The 14460-nt window shown below is 42.9% G+C and overlaps 1 protein-coding gene across 2 annotated transcripts; it reads right to left on the bottom strand.

Annotated features, from left to right (window-relative positions):
* Positions 1-313: 313 nt before the first annotated feature.
* On the bottom strand, positions 314-7244 carry Zbed6 (zinc finger BED-type containing 6). 2 transcript variants are annotated; one of them, XR_004946160.1, is made up of 2 exons: positions 1298-7179; positions 314-401 (listed from the first exon to the last, which is right to left on the bottom strand). XR_004946160.1 is itself a non-coding variant. In XM_036201949.1 (2 exons), exon 2 carries the CDS (start codon positions 5547-5549, stop codon positions 2601-2603), a length of 2949 nt encoding a protein of 982 aa, XP_036057842.1. In that variant the 5' UTR covers positions 5550-6576; positions 7189-7244; the 3' UTR covers positions 1346-2600. The 2 variants fall into 2 exon arrangements, 1 of the variants encoding a protein (XP_036057842.1); XM_036201949.1 differs by lacking the exon at positions 314-401 and adding an exon at positions 7189-7244 and having other exon boundaries at positions 1346-6576.
* Between the last annotated feature and the right edge of the window lie 7216 nt (positions 7245-14460).

The following is a 14460-nucleotide window of genomic DNA, read 5'->3' as shown; positions in this document are numbered from 1 at the left end:
GAATTAATAATAATGAGGTAGAAAGAATTTTCTTCCTCACATTGCCAAGGAAACCTCTCAGCCACAATTGAAACACAGGATGTGTTTTTAAAACATCTTTAAAACATCTCCCAACTCTTGGGAGATTAAGTCCATTTGCATAACCTCTGTCAGACTGGAGATAGCTAGCATTGGTTATCTCCTCAAAAACAAACAAAAAAGTTCACTTTAAAGATGAACTTGAGATTCAAAGACTTAAAAAAAAAAATGAAAAAAAAATCCATCTTCCATAGCTGAGCAATATAATTAAAAAGTAAAAAGATGAAAAAAAAATTGAAAAAACGAAAAAACAAAAAGCAAAAACAAAAAAACACCACCAAAATTCAATAAGATCCAATTTCTGGTCTTCAAGATTTCTTCACCTATTAAGAAAAAAAACAGAAACCTTCCCCCATCTTTATTATCTGTATAATAAAAGCATACTGTATGTAAAAATATAAAGTGTTTTATGTATATAATATGCATATACATATATACTAACAGGCTTATACACACACACAAATGTATAGAAATAAAACATTTGGGTAATTATCCTTTTAAAATATAATATAAAAGCCTCCAGATTTGGGTTCATTATAAAAATAGTGAACTTAACTCTTATACCAAAGTACCATGAAGTTAATGTTACTGAATTTTACCCAGCCACAAAATCAAGATGAAAACAAATCCATGTATATGGATACACTGATATATAATGTCTATGGTATGTATAACAATCGTTATCAGGGAGTGTTTAACCAAAATGGGTAGAAGCGTATCTATCGTTACAGAGTAACTACAGAGTGGGGCAGCGAGCTGAAGAAGGCAGAGCAGCATTACAGCCATTCCCAACCAGCTCGGGCAGGCGGGCAAACACAGATGCTAAAGGAAGCTACTTCTCCTCCTTTATATAAACACAAACATCACTGCCATGGCATTCAATGCTGGCCCTGCAAAGGCTTGTTACGCTACTTCCAATTCTTTACTATTGATGGTTACAGCTAAGGACTTCACTCCAGTTGGTAAAAGGGTAAATTTGGGGGAGATGAAATTTCACTTCACAACAAATGGTACATTTACCATTTAAAGAATTTAAAAAAAAAAAAAAAAAAAGTTATTTCCATACACAGAAATGAGTTTCAAAACCAGCCCAGTAACAAAGCCATTTTGATTCTTATGTAATAAATACTACATACTTTCTAGGCTAAATCTTGCCAAGCACTATCCAAGACAAAACTAAAATCAAGACTTTAAAAAAAAGTGGACACCTTTTACTCACACTTAATACTAGTCAATTTTCCAGGAATTTTTTGGGCAGGGAATATCCCCAAATCTAAAATGAAAAAAAGGAAAAATTGGGATCTTACATTAGTTATTCAGTCTGAAATGTCTAATAGACTTAATAAAAGTCATTATTTTCTGGCCTCCCACTCAGTCATAGAAACAGACTCTCAGAGTGGAAAGGAACCTGAAAGGGCCACTGAGATCCGTTCACTATTTCAACAACAATGCCGAACATAGTAAAATATAACTGCTTATTTCAGTTAATACAGGGGCCCAAACGTCATATTAGGAATACCACGCTATGGACCATAAAGTATCCTTAAAAAAAAAAAAAAAAAAAATGAACAAACTACAGAAATATTCTCTGGGAAACTCATACTGGGTTTGCCATGTTCATGAGGCCTGTATTCTAAATCCCACTCAATGTTTTTGGTTTTACAAATGTTTAATGTTTACTAATAGGTTACCTATATAATCCTTGTTTTTGTACTATATTACAAAAGACTAGCAGTCATTTTTTCTAGTTGTTTTTTAATGTTCTCCTTTTATATAGACTTAATCCTAAATATAAAGGGCAATTTTATCATACCAGACCAGTATGAAGTAATTATGAATTTCCAAATATGAAACAATTTTGTGAGTTTTCATTCTGTCAAGTTGTGTCAGGGGTTTTAAAGAAATTAAAAAATAGGGAAGGGAAAGAATATGTTAGTGCAACCACTAACACATTCTAAATGCCTTTGTGTTTACAGAAGTCCTGAATCACAATATTTAAACAAATCACTGATTTCAGAGTAATCAAACCTTCCATGTTGGAAGAAATTTTTACTCAAATCAATGACTAGTTCAATCGACCAACCAGAAATACTTAAGCCCTTCAAAGCTGCACTGCCTTCTCTCATTCACTCTTCTCTCTCAACTGATAGAAACGGCACTTTGATCGATGTTAGCTACACTGAGTGACAACTGTGAAGTCTTCAAAGTCAACCTTCACGTCTTCTCCATCGTCATCACGTGCCCTCTGCCGAGTTTCAGCTTTCTTGTACTTTTGCATTTCCCCAGGTTTTGCATTTTTGTAAGACAGAATCTTAACTGTTGCCCCGGCTGGGCTCCAATTCATGTGCTAAAGTTATAATCCAGCCTCACCATCTCAAATAGCCAGGACTACAGGCACCCGTGACCATACCCAGCTATTTTTTTTAAAGAATAAATAGTATGACTACATATAATAACAATAGCAATAAGATATAGTAATATAGCAAAAGCTGCCCAGTTTAAGTAGAAAAAGGAAAAAGAAATTAAGGTAATATTTCTTTTTCATTGTTCTGAACAGCCTTATTTTCAGGGTCCCAGCTCAGAATCAATGTAGAATAGTCGTAGTTAACATTCTCCAAGTTCATTTTCAGAAATATCAGCTGTTCTATATTATCAAAGTCCATGTTCATGACCTGCTTTGGATGAAAGTGGCTGTTTGTGGTAAACATGCACTCAGATTGCCAACTACACATGGGACAACTCAGATACTGAATGGCAACTTGGCTCAAAGCTGGCCATATGCTCACCTTCCTCTGCCAGTAAACCAAAGGGTCATGACGTCCTGAGAGCTCTGAATACTTCTCTTTGAAGTACTCATCCACTACTGCTACAGCAGAGGGGAACAGGAAGCTTTTGCTTCCAAGAGCAACACTGTCTGCGGCTGAGCTATCCATAGAACCTGAATTGGAGGTGCCTTCTTTTACAGAAGTAAATGAATCAGTTCCTAATCTAACTAAAGGGCCAGATGCTTCCGAGGTTGCAATTTGGCAGGCCCCGGGCGACGATTCCATATAATTACAAACCTCTTCTGCAAGGATCTGTTTATAAGTTTCTAAATCAGCACCTTGAGGAAAAAAGTCTTCCAAACTGTTCTTAAAACAAGGATCTAACAAAGTAGCCAAGATACAATGCTTGGATTTGAGCATGGCACTTAGTAGGGCATCAGTTTCAAGTTTCAAAGATAAACTGTCTACCAGATTAAGGGCCTGAGTAATACCTCTGACTTGGAAATCTTCTCTGAGTCTCTGCAGGGAAAAGAGGAGATGATGGATTAAGGGTAGCACCTGATTCAATCCCGTGGTCTTTACACTCACTTTCTGGGTGGCCTCCTCAAACGGCTTAAGAATATCACACACGTGTGTCATGAGAGTCCACTGGAGTGAAGTGAGCACAACTCCACTGGCTCGCCCCAGACTGTGGTGAACAGAGTAGCAATGCTCTAAGAGCCATTTTAACATGTAAAAGGTGGAGATCCAGTGGCCACCCTCATCCTGCTTCAGATTCTTCCATGGAAGCTGGTGATCATTCTGGAACTCTTGTAGTATCTGGCGGGCTTTGACTGAATGGCTAAAATGATGGCAGGTTTTTCTAGCAGCCACTAACATATTTTCGATGCTTTTGTGCTCACAGAAGAAGTCCTGAATGACCATATTTAAACAGTGCAGGAAGCAGGGCACATGGGTAAAACCACCACCTTTGATGGCATGTACCACATTAGACGAGTTGTCAGAAACAATGAAGCTAGGGATGAGAAAGTTAGGGGAAAGCCACAGACCAATCTGGTCATTTAATTCTTGTAAAATGTTAGTTATCAAACAGTCTTTGGCTAGGCCTGTAACACAAAGTACTGCCCACTTTCGAAAACTGGAGGTGCCACCACTACCAGGGGAAGATGCAGTTTCCAAAGAGACCCAGTGTACAGTCACAATGAAATAGTCTGTGGAAGGGTCATGGGTCCATATGTCAACAGTCAGGTGGATCTTTTGGCTTTGAACATTCTCTAAAGTTAAGAAAATCTTTTCTCTAACAGAATCATATAACTGAGGTACAGCTTTGGTGAAAAAATAAGTCTCTGATGGCAATCTATAGTCAGGAGCAACAATCTGTAGAAACCGCTGAAAAGCTGGGGTTGAGAAATAGTTGTAAGGATGCATATCTTCCACAATCATCTGAATGAGCGCCTGACTTATCTGACTGGAGGCTGAATTCTCACAAGGTGGTGGTGTTGTTTCTCTCTCTTGTGCATGCACCAGATTGGCTTGCTCTGCAACAGGAACAACAGGACTCTCGGATCTAGGTTCAACCTCTAAAACAGGAGGTTCATCAGTGTCAGAGTCACTAAGGTCCTCAGCTGTTAAATCCTGGCTGCCGGATGACTTCTCGCCATGCAAAGTATCATTCAAGAGATCGCTGCTCTCAGTCTCGGTCTCATCCAATCCATTTCCAATAGCACCATTGTCTTTGTTGGCAACAGCCCAGTGGATGGGATGTGTGGCCTGAAGGTGCCGTTGAAGCGTGGACGTTCCTAAGTGGGAACCTGGCCTACCCCGGCTCACACTTCTTTTACATATGTTACACACAGCTCTTGAGACGTGCTGAGGATCAGTATAAAAAAAATTCCAAACTGCAGATGTCTTGGCTCTCGTTCCAGGAATTAAGGCATGCTTGACAATGTTGCTTTTGATGAGAAATCGCCCTCTTTTTGCCCTCAGGGCATCAGAGGCTGATTTATCGCGTTTCTTACCCATTCTGTTCTCATCTAATGAATCCGTAGGGATATACTCAAAGCTCCCATTGCTCTCAGGAGAAGAAGGGGATAAGGACAAATCCAAGGTAAAGTCCTCCTCCCCATTAGTGGCTCCAAACTTGTTGGCCCTGGTCCAGTGAGGAGAATGCCTTGCCTGCAGATGGCGTTGAAGAGTGGATGTACCAAGATGGCTGCCTGGCTTCCCCCTGCTGACACTCTTTTCGCACAGGTTACAAATAGCTCTCCAGGTATACTGGGGGTCAACATGGAAGAAGTGCCACACGATGGAGGTCTTGGCTCTGGTACTGGGTAGATAGATTTGCTTGTCTATATTGCTCTCAAAAAGACTTTCTTCATCTTGCTCAGGGGCACTAGACGCTAACAAAGCAGGGGCATCTGCAACAGGCCTTCCAGACCCCAAGTCCTTACTAAACTTCTTGGCAAGGATCAGTTTCTTTCGGCGCCTTTTCCCCTTAATTCGCAAACCCTTCTTTCTTTTCTTTTTAGCAGGTAGTTTGGTCTCTTTGTTCACTCCTTCGGCCACCATCTTTCCCTCTACCACATCATCTTCTTCTGTATTTGAATTAATGGAAACACAGCCCAGAATCCCCGCGTCACTGAAAGTCCTGCATCTTCGCCCAGGAGAAAGCGAGGAAACTGGCACACTCAAAGCGCATACACTCATTCTCTTGGTCTCCAAAATCCGTACCAGAACCTTCCGGTGGCTTTCCTACTCCGGCAGAAACACAGCGGTCCCTCTCCACTTGTATTACCTTTCCTCCAGTTCCTATGGGCGTCAAATTCCCTTTCACCCAACGACTTCCCAGCCAGGTTATTTTTGGAGGAAAAATAACAGCAGTGGAGGACATTCCCAAACTCTGTCTTGCAGGGCGTCAGGAGTCCTTTTAACTTTTTGAATTCAAACAGTCCAGTGTCCTCATTTTATAAAAAACAGAACTGAGGCCCATTTTCCCAGTCATGGAATCTGGAGCAGCTAAAAGTCAGGTCTTCCAAATCCAAGGTCCACACTAATGCTGCTGTATCAAGAACTTCATCTGCTGGAAATGCCTTCAGTTCTTACAATGTGTACTTTTAATGAATCCACATGACAACATTGACTTTCCCTTAATTTGGGGATTATTATTTTCAGAAAATTTCACTTAAATATCATTCAACAGTCATCATTTAGGACTGTGATTTGACAATACAACCCAAAAAACGTCAATTCTGGAAAGCTAAACCAGATTCCACATACTGGTCATTAGCAGTAGCCTCTAGTTGTACCCTTCCTGTTCTGACAGTTTTGAAAAATGTAGGTGGCTGAAAAAAAAAATTATCTGGAAACAAAATTTTAAAAACAAGGTAACAAGCTGTACTTTTCATTTACCGTTTCTATCAAGAGTACATCTCCTTTAGACTGAAAGCAAAGCGTTACAGCCTGTTAATAGTTCACAAGTTGACATTCTACGAGCAACAAAAGTGAAATGAGCTTTAAACCACTGGCATATTCCTCCTCTTCCGTGGATTCCCTCCCCTGCCCCCAACACCAACACGTTTACCCTACGAAAGCATGGCTATCACTAGCTCCACAGCCGCCGCCTCAGAGTTCAGAACCAAAGCCTGGTAGATGTCAACAAAACGCGCCTTCCCCATAGGGATCCGCACCGATTATGGGCATCTAAGGGGTGTTCTTCATTACGGTCTCACCAATCCTACAAGAACGAAGAGTCCCTGTCGCTCTTGACTCCGATGATGAGGGCTGGGGTGGGAGAGGAATCAGGGTGGGGAATGGGTGTAGGACACCAGAATTCGACTACGTAAGTGGAACATGAGAAAAATCTCCCAAGTAGTAGGACCCTAGAGAGGAATGAGAGTAGGTAAACTCGGGTCCGGGCGCTCGCTCAGATTTAGGGAGGGAGGGTCGGCTAACTAGAGAGACGGATTCTGGAAAGAAAGCAACCGAGCGTCTGTTTCCCCTTCGGGGGTCCGAAACAGTCGCTGTTCAGGGGCTACCCGGGAATCCCGGTTCCGGAACACCGGATGTGGGGGGAGGGGAAGAGGTTGGCAAGGGAGCAGGCGCCGTGGGGGGTGGGGCGGAGCGGGTGGGGGCGGGGAGGGTGGGAAAGTGAGCTGGAGTCTGGCTAGGAGCCCGGCAGGCCAGGGCCGCGGGCGGGAGTCCCGGTAGCTGCCGCGCCGATGGGCCCAGCTCGGACTTCCCGGGCTAGGCCGAAACTCGGGCGAGGGGAGGCCGCTGCCACTCCCCTCGCCCTCTCCTCCCTCCCAGGCCCCAAGTCACCCGGGAATCAAAAAACGGGTCTAGTTACCAGAGAACAGAAACTTTACCGAACCGATGACACTGTCTCGGATTCCCGCGTGCTGCCACGTCTTTCTCTTCCCTTAGCCGCGGTCGCCCGCCGTCCTCACAGCAGCAGAACAAGCAGAAACCCAAGACTGCCAGCGTCAAAGATGGCGCCCGGCTACAGGCTGGGCTCTAAGGCTGGGCCAGTAAAAGTGCCAGCACGACGCAAGCGCAGGCATTCTGGGAGTTGTAGTTTCCTCTATGAGGCGAGCCTTAAGATGGCTTCTTGGGTCATAGGGTCACGTGCCACGGAGGCGCGGGGACGTGACGTTCTTTCTCTGGACCGGGATGTCTCTCAGAAGATAACTTTTCACGAAAGTTTTGTTGTAAAATCACAGGAGATAAGTAGGAAACCTGTTTTTAACCAAAGTTTGTGTAATGAATAAGTCGTCCAAAGTTGATATAAATTTAATTAAAAATCAGCGCTTGCAGGGCGGTGGTGGCGTATGGCTTTAATCCCAGCACTCGGGAGGCAGAGGCAGGCGGATCTCTGTGAGTTCGAGGCCAGCCTGGTCTACAAAGCGAGTTCCAGGACAGGCAGGGCTGCACACAGAGAGAGAGAGAGACCCTGCCACAAAAGTCCAAAAGAAGAAGAGGAGGAGGAGGATGGGAAGAAAAAGAAGAAGAAAAAGGAAGGAAGGCAGACCCAAAAACTAAAATAAACCTGCTCTAGGGCAGCGCGGAGTTTATAATTCTATCATCTAGTAGATGTATAGTCCCATCACCCATTAAAACAAACCAGGTGTGGAAAACAAACTAGGTGTGGCAGAGGCAGGCAGATGATGTCTGTTAGTTCAAATCCATTGTGGTCTACATCGTGAGTTCCAGTATAACCAGGACTATTTAGAGAGACCCTTTCTCACAAAAACAAAATAACAACAAACACATACTGTAGGCTTGAGGATGTATCATATATAGTTTAGTGGCTCAGTGATAGAGTCAGGGCTCAGCTTTTGGTGCACACCACTTCCATTAAAGAAACTACTTTTCACTGGGCAGTGGTGGCCCATGCCTTTAATCCCAGCACTTGGGAGGCAGAGCCAGGCGGATCTATAGAGCGAGATCCACAAACGGCACAAAGCTACACAGAGAAACCCTGTCTCCAAAAACAAAAACAAAACAAACAAATACTACTTTTCTCACGCAAAGTTGAAGGACTTGCAGACAGGAAGTTGGTTTTTGGTTTGTTTTCTTTCTGGTTTTTGGTTTTTTTGAGATGGGGTTTCGCTGTGTTGTTTTGGTGCCTGTCCTGGAACTCGCTCTATAGACCAGGCTGGCCTCGAACTCACAGAGATCCACCTGGCTCTGCATCCAGAGTGCTGGGATTAAAGGTGTATGCCACACCCGGCCGATAAATATATTTTTAAAAAAAGGTATGACTCTCTGGGCCTGATATGGTAATAAACACCTGTAATTCCAATACAGCACTCAGGAGACAGTGGCGCATCCCTTTAATCCCAGCACTGAGGAGAAAAAGGCAGGGGGATCTCTGAGTTGAGGCCATCCTAGTCTACAGAACAAATTCTAGGATAGCCAAGGCTACACAGAGAAACTTTATCTGGAAAAACAAGTTTATGTAATCAGAAGTTTTCCCTCACCACTGTTTGTTCCCAAATACCCAGCAGCTGCTTTCCAAATTACCACACAGAGGCTTATATCAGTTATAAATGCTCAGCTGACAGCTTTAGGCTTGTTAGTAGCTATCTCTTACACTTAAATCAACCCATAATTCTCTCTCTCTCTCTCTCTCTCTCTCTCTCTTTTTTTTTTTTTTTTTTTTTGGTTTTTCGAGACAGAGTTTCTCTGTGTAGCTTTGCACCTTTCCTGGAACTCACTTGGTAGCACAGGCTGGCCTCGAACTCACAGACATCCGCCTGGCTCTGCCTCCCGAGTGCTGGGACTAAAGGCGTGCGCCGCCACCGCCCGGCAACCCATAATTCTTATCTATGTTTAGCCACATGGCTTGGTACCTTTTCCCAGTAAGACATTCTTGTCTTGCTTCTTGTTTTTCCTCAATTCTCTGACTCCGCCCTCCCTCTTCCCAAAATCCTCCTAGTCTGGCTCTCACACTCCATCTCTTCCTGTCCAGCTATTGGCCAATCAGCTTTATTATTAACAATGAACATAATCCACAGCAGCTTTAAGTCCCAAGGGCAGATAAGCCAGTGCAGGGCCACTCAGGGTGCTCCTGAACGTTTACTTTGTTTCATTTTTTCGGTCACAGGTTTGTTTTCTGTTACTGTATTTTGAGACAGTCTCACTGGATTTGAACTGGTTGTTCTCCCTCATCCTCCCAGTGCAGGTTTATAGGCCTGTACAGCTATACAGCTGTGCTAGGTAGGCATTGGGGAATTTGAAAATAGGGTATTTTCCTGTCCATATGAAAGTTTAGAGGTTTTTCCGAAGATGCAATAAATATCAATAGCAAATAATATCTCTCAGGCAATATACGCCAAGCATCAAGCTGTGGTTTAGAGAAGTTACACACTACATTTTTACACAATCCAGATGTACTATGTATGAGTACGGTAAGACTGTAATTCAAGCATGCTTCAGTGAAAGGGCCAGCTGTTATTACCCTTAACTCCAGCCTCTTTGTACCAAGAAGTAATGGAATGCAGACCAAGTATTGGCATGTCATCTCAGATTTTTAAAGAGAGCAGGAAAAAAAGAAAAAGAGTGGATTTGTGTGTATCTGTGGGCACAGATGTGAGCTCGTGGAAGTTAAAAGCCTATTTCAGGTGCTGCCCCTCAGCTGCCATTGCTCGTTCCCACCATTTTTCTGTCCTGGAACTCACCAAGTAGGCTAGGCTGGATGGCTGGCCAGCAAGCCCCAGGGCCTCAGCCTCCCCAGTGCTGAGATCCAAACCCACACCATGCCCGATTTTTCACGTGGGTTTTAAGAATCAAACTGAGGTCCTCATGATCCTCTGGTCAGCCTTTACTCACAATGCCTGTCTCCTCAGCAGCCCAGAATCCAGATTTCTAGTGAAAAAACCCAAACTTCTAAATTTGGAAGCTCCTTCAAAAAACTCACTTTATGGACTGATTTGCAATCTCTACCTTCCAATTTCTGTAAAGGAAATAAAGAAAAGTTTAAGCAGTGAAGGAAACCATCAACAATAGAAAGATGATACAATTGTAATTGAATCCAGGGGGCCAAATTCCAGACCCCCAATCAGCAGAATTACCTGTTGTGGCAAGGTGGTTCTGGCTGTAGAGTCAAAGATAATAAGAAAGGGTTGTGAGGGTTGTGGAATCTCCCTCAAGGTCTAAGGGAAGCTGATAAGGCCAAGTGTCCCAGCAAGGAGGCCTAGAGATGCCCTTGTATGTATAAAGGGTAAGCCTGGATTGTGTTGGAGACCCCAAGGTGTTGGAGATGCCAGAGTCCTGGGTTAACTGCCAAGGAGAGCTACAGACCAGGTATGGAAGCAACCCAACAGGGCAAAAAAAAAAAAAAAAAAAAAAAAAGGCTAGCTTTGAACTCACTACGTAGCCAAGAATGACCTTTGAATTCCTGATCGTTCTGCCTCCATCTCTCAAGTCAGAGATTATAGGTATAGGCCAGAATGTCTCTTAAAAAATACAAATATAAACAACTTTCAATATATACACACTAACTTGTTCATAGAAAAATTTCTTTCTTTCTTTTTTTGAGACAGTTTTCTCTGTGTAGCTCTGGCTGTCCTGAACCTCACTCTGTAGACCAGCTGGCCTTGGACTCACTTGGACCATGATGGCGCACACCTTTAATTCCAACAGTCAGGAAGCAGAGGCAGGTGGATCTCTGTGAGTTTGAGGCCAGCCTGGTCTACAGAGTGAGATCCAGGACAGGCACCAAAACTACAGAGAGACCCTGTCATGAAAATACAAAACAAACAACAAACAAAACAAAACAAACAAATAAATAAAGACTATAAGAATTCTTAAATTTTGGTCAGCAACCGAGATCAGACTAATGCCTCAAAGTTTCTTGGTTCTGAAGCTCAGGGATACAACATTTTTCTTTTTTTGATACAACATTTTTAAAGGCAAAATCCACAGAGAAATCACAATTACATCAATATTAGATGATAGTCAGAATAACCTTGAAATATTTGTTTTGAAAGAACATAGTAGTTATTTCAGACACAACGTCATGGGATGATTACATTTTGACTTGTACCTTCTTTAGTTAGTTTAAGTTTGTATAAACATTAATTATTTTGGTTAATGCATCTGGGCCATCGTCAGTCATGGAAATCCCAAAGGTGTTGCCAAGGCAGACGTGACTGTTGGGGTGGGGCCATAGAAGGCTGAGAAGTGTCTAAGCAGACCCAAAATGGAGTCAGGACAGGATGGTATTGTCTTAGCCACTTTATATTACCACTGCTTAACTGAGGAAAACAAGGGTCATGTCTGAGGTAGGAGGATATTTACTTTTTATTGTATACCATTTGGTTTGGGTTCTAATTTCATTTTACCATACATTACTTCCATTATAGGAAAACTAGTTTTTAAAATCTCTCTATACTTTGACCTAGCAATTCTGCATTGAGCTGTTTACTTTATAGCTATAGTTACACATGGGCAAAAATAACATGCAAGAACATGGTGTACCTAAGTGCCTATAAATACTACCAGGGCTAAATATTAAATATTACAGCCAGGCTGGAGAGATGGCTCACCAGTTAAGAGCACTGGCTGCTCTTCTAGAAAATTCACTGGGAGCCGGGCAGTGGTGGGGCACGCCTGTAATCCCAGCACTCGGGAGGCAGAAGCAGGTGGATCTCTGTGAGTTCATTCATTGCGTAAAAAATATGGGGTTGGTGGTAAGATGGTAGAAACCAATGTTCTAGGGAATTTAGAACAAAAAGTGGCTGAAATGACTTTCTGTGAGTTACAATTATTTTGCCTTTTCTAAGTCTGTAAGTATTATTAATGTTATAAGAATATAAAATTATTTCTGCCTCAACTTTAAGTATCAAAGCAATTTATAAAAAAAATTAATTGAAAAAACATTGCAGCCATAAAATGAAGCTTCATGCTGTCGTTAAGCATATTCATGTTGAGCTGGATGATAGTGGCACATGCCTTTAATCCCAGCACTCAGGAGGCAGAGGCAGGTGGATCTCTGTGAGTTCGAGGCCAGCCTGGTCTACAGAAAGAGATCCAGGACAGGCTCCAAAACTACACAGAGAAACCCTGTCTTGAAAAACCAAACCAAAACAAAAACAAAACAAAAAAAAAACCCCAAGAATATTCATAATATTCATATTATGTTGCCAGGCAGTGGTGTCAAAAGCCTTTAATCCCAAATCGAAAGGCAGAGGCAGGCAGATCTCTGAGTTTGAGGCCGACCTGGTCTACAGAACAAGTTCCAGGGCAGCCAGGGCTACAGAGAGAAACCCCTGTCTTGAAACAAACAAGCACCCCCCTTTCCCTATCCCCTGCAAAAAAGAATATTCACTTTAAAAGCTGGGCATGGTGGTACACACCTTTAATCCCAGTGCTTGGGAGGCAGAGGTAGACCGATGCTGTGATGTTGTGAGTTCTAGTCTACATGGTAAGTTCCAAGATAGTCAGAGCTATGTCTCAAAAAAAAAAAAGGCATGAGATTCCAAGGGCTGAGACCAAAAGTGTATGCCACCACTGCCTGATCAGGTCCAGTGACTTGCCCAAAAGCCAAATGCAAAAAAGTAATGGACAAGGGGACTGTGCATCAGCATCACTCTACTGGGAAGGCAAGGGGAGCAGCGTCCTCAGCTCTGTCTTCTGGGTACTGACATGAGCTCCCAGACTGCAGGAGGACGGGACAGACAGAAAGCTGGGCCAGAAGTACATCAGCTCTCTCCTTGGCCTTTGTCACACTATGGTCTGCTTGATCACTATCTCAGGACTGCTCAGCAGGCCCTGGTCCTCAGTAAGAGGGCTGCCATGGCTCCAGGGGTGGATTCCACCCTTATCTCCAGGTGTTTCTCCATCAGACCTGCTGTTTGTTCCAGGACTCCATGTGACTTCAGAACGGAATGACTTAGAACAAAGAACCGAGAAGCCTAAGGGAGGCAGAGGAGCCAAAGGTGGCTCTCCCCCCACCCCCCACCCCCTTTATCATGATATACTGGAATTTATTGTAGCTATAAACCCAGGTCAACATTCAGAACTTGGACAAAGCAATCAATCCATCTTATCAACAGGCTGCAGAATGATAGCCACCATTCCCAAGAAAAGCTCTAAATAACTTGGGATGGAAATCTGCTGAACTAGGTAAGGAATATCCATACAAAACCCTCCAGCTAGAATAGCCAATCTAAAGGAATGGCAATTCTCTTGGGGTTTTACACTTCCACTGTCCCATTTCTATTCATTCAACCACCAAAAAAAGGAAAAAGATGATGGAATTGAAACTAGAAAAAAATAATAATTGGTGGTGCACGCCTTTAATCCCAGCACTCAGGAGGCAGAGGCAGGTGAATCTCTGTGAGTTCGAGGACAGCCTGGGTTACAGAGGGAGATCCAGGAAAGGCACAAAGCTACACAGAGAACCCTGTCTCGAAAAACCAAAATAAATTAATAATAATAATAATAATAATTGTATAGAAGCTCACTGAGACATATAGTTTGGGACTACGCAAGTATTTGAGTGGCTGTCTTTTCTTTATTTTTTCTTTTTTTCCCCTAAGACAAGGTTTCTCGTGTAGCCTTGACTGTTACCCTGGAACTCACTCTGTAGACCAGGCTAGTCTCTACCTCACAGAGATCCACCTGCCTCTGCCTCCTGAGTGCTGGGATTAAAGGCGTGCACTACCACCGCCTATTGAGTGCCTATCTTAATCTAGTGGTGTGATGGTTTTATTTGTAAGTTCATTGGAACAAAGTAATTTTTATTTTTGTACATTTCCTTGGCTATCAAGAACAAGGCAATTATACTCTCTTTCAGCTTCTTAATTCAATGCCATACTGGAAGGTCTTGCTAGAAGGAAAAGGGAAAAAATAATAAGGAGGAATAGAGATTAGAAGGTAGGCTCAATATTTGCTAATAATGTTGTTTATTGTAAGAATCCTGAGAGCCGGGTGTTGGTGGCACATGCCTTTAATCCCAGCACTTGGGAGGCAGAGGCAGGCGGATCTCTGTGAGTTCTAGGCCAGCCTGGTCTACAAAGCGAGTTTCAGGAAAGGCGCAAAGCTACACAGAGAACCCTGTTTCAAAAAAAACAAAAAACAAAAAAATAAATAAAATCCTGAGGAATCTACAAAA

This window comes from Onychomys torridus, chromosome 11 (genome assembly GCF_903995425.1).
Source record: "Onychomys torridus chromosome 11, mOncTor1.1, whole genome shotgun sequence".
Classification (NCBI taxonomy): domain Eukaryota; kingdom Metazoa; phylum Chordata; class Mammalia; order Rodentia; family Cricetidae; genus Onychomys; species Onychomys torridus.
This window is presented reverse-complemented; position numbering and strand designations above follow the sequence as displayed.

Coding starts and splice junctions, on each gene's coding strand:
- Zbed6 (XM_036201949.1), bottom strand. CDS start 5,549: ATGAGTGTATGCGCTTTGAGTGTGCCAGTTTCCTCGCTTTCTCCTGGG.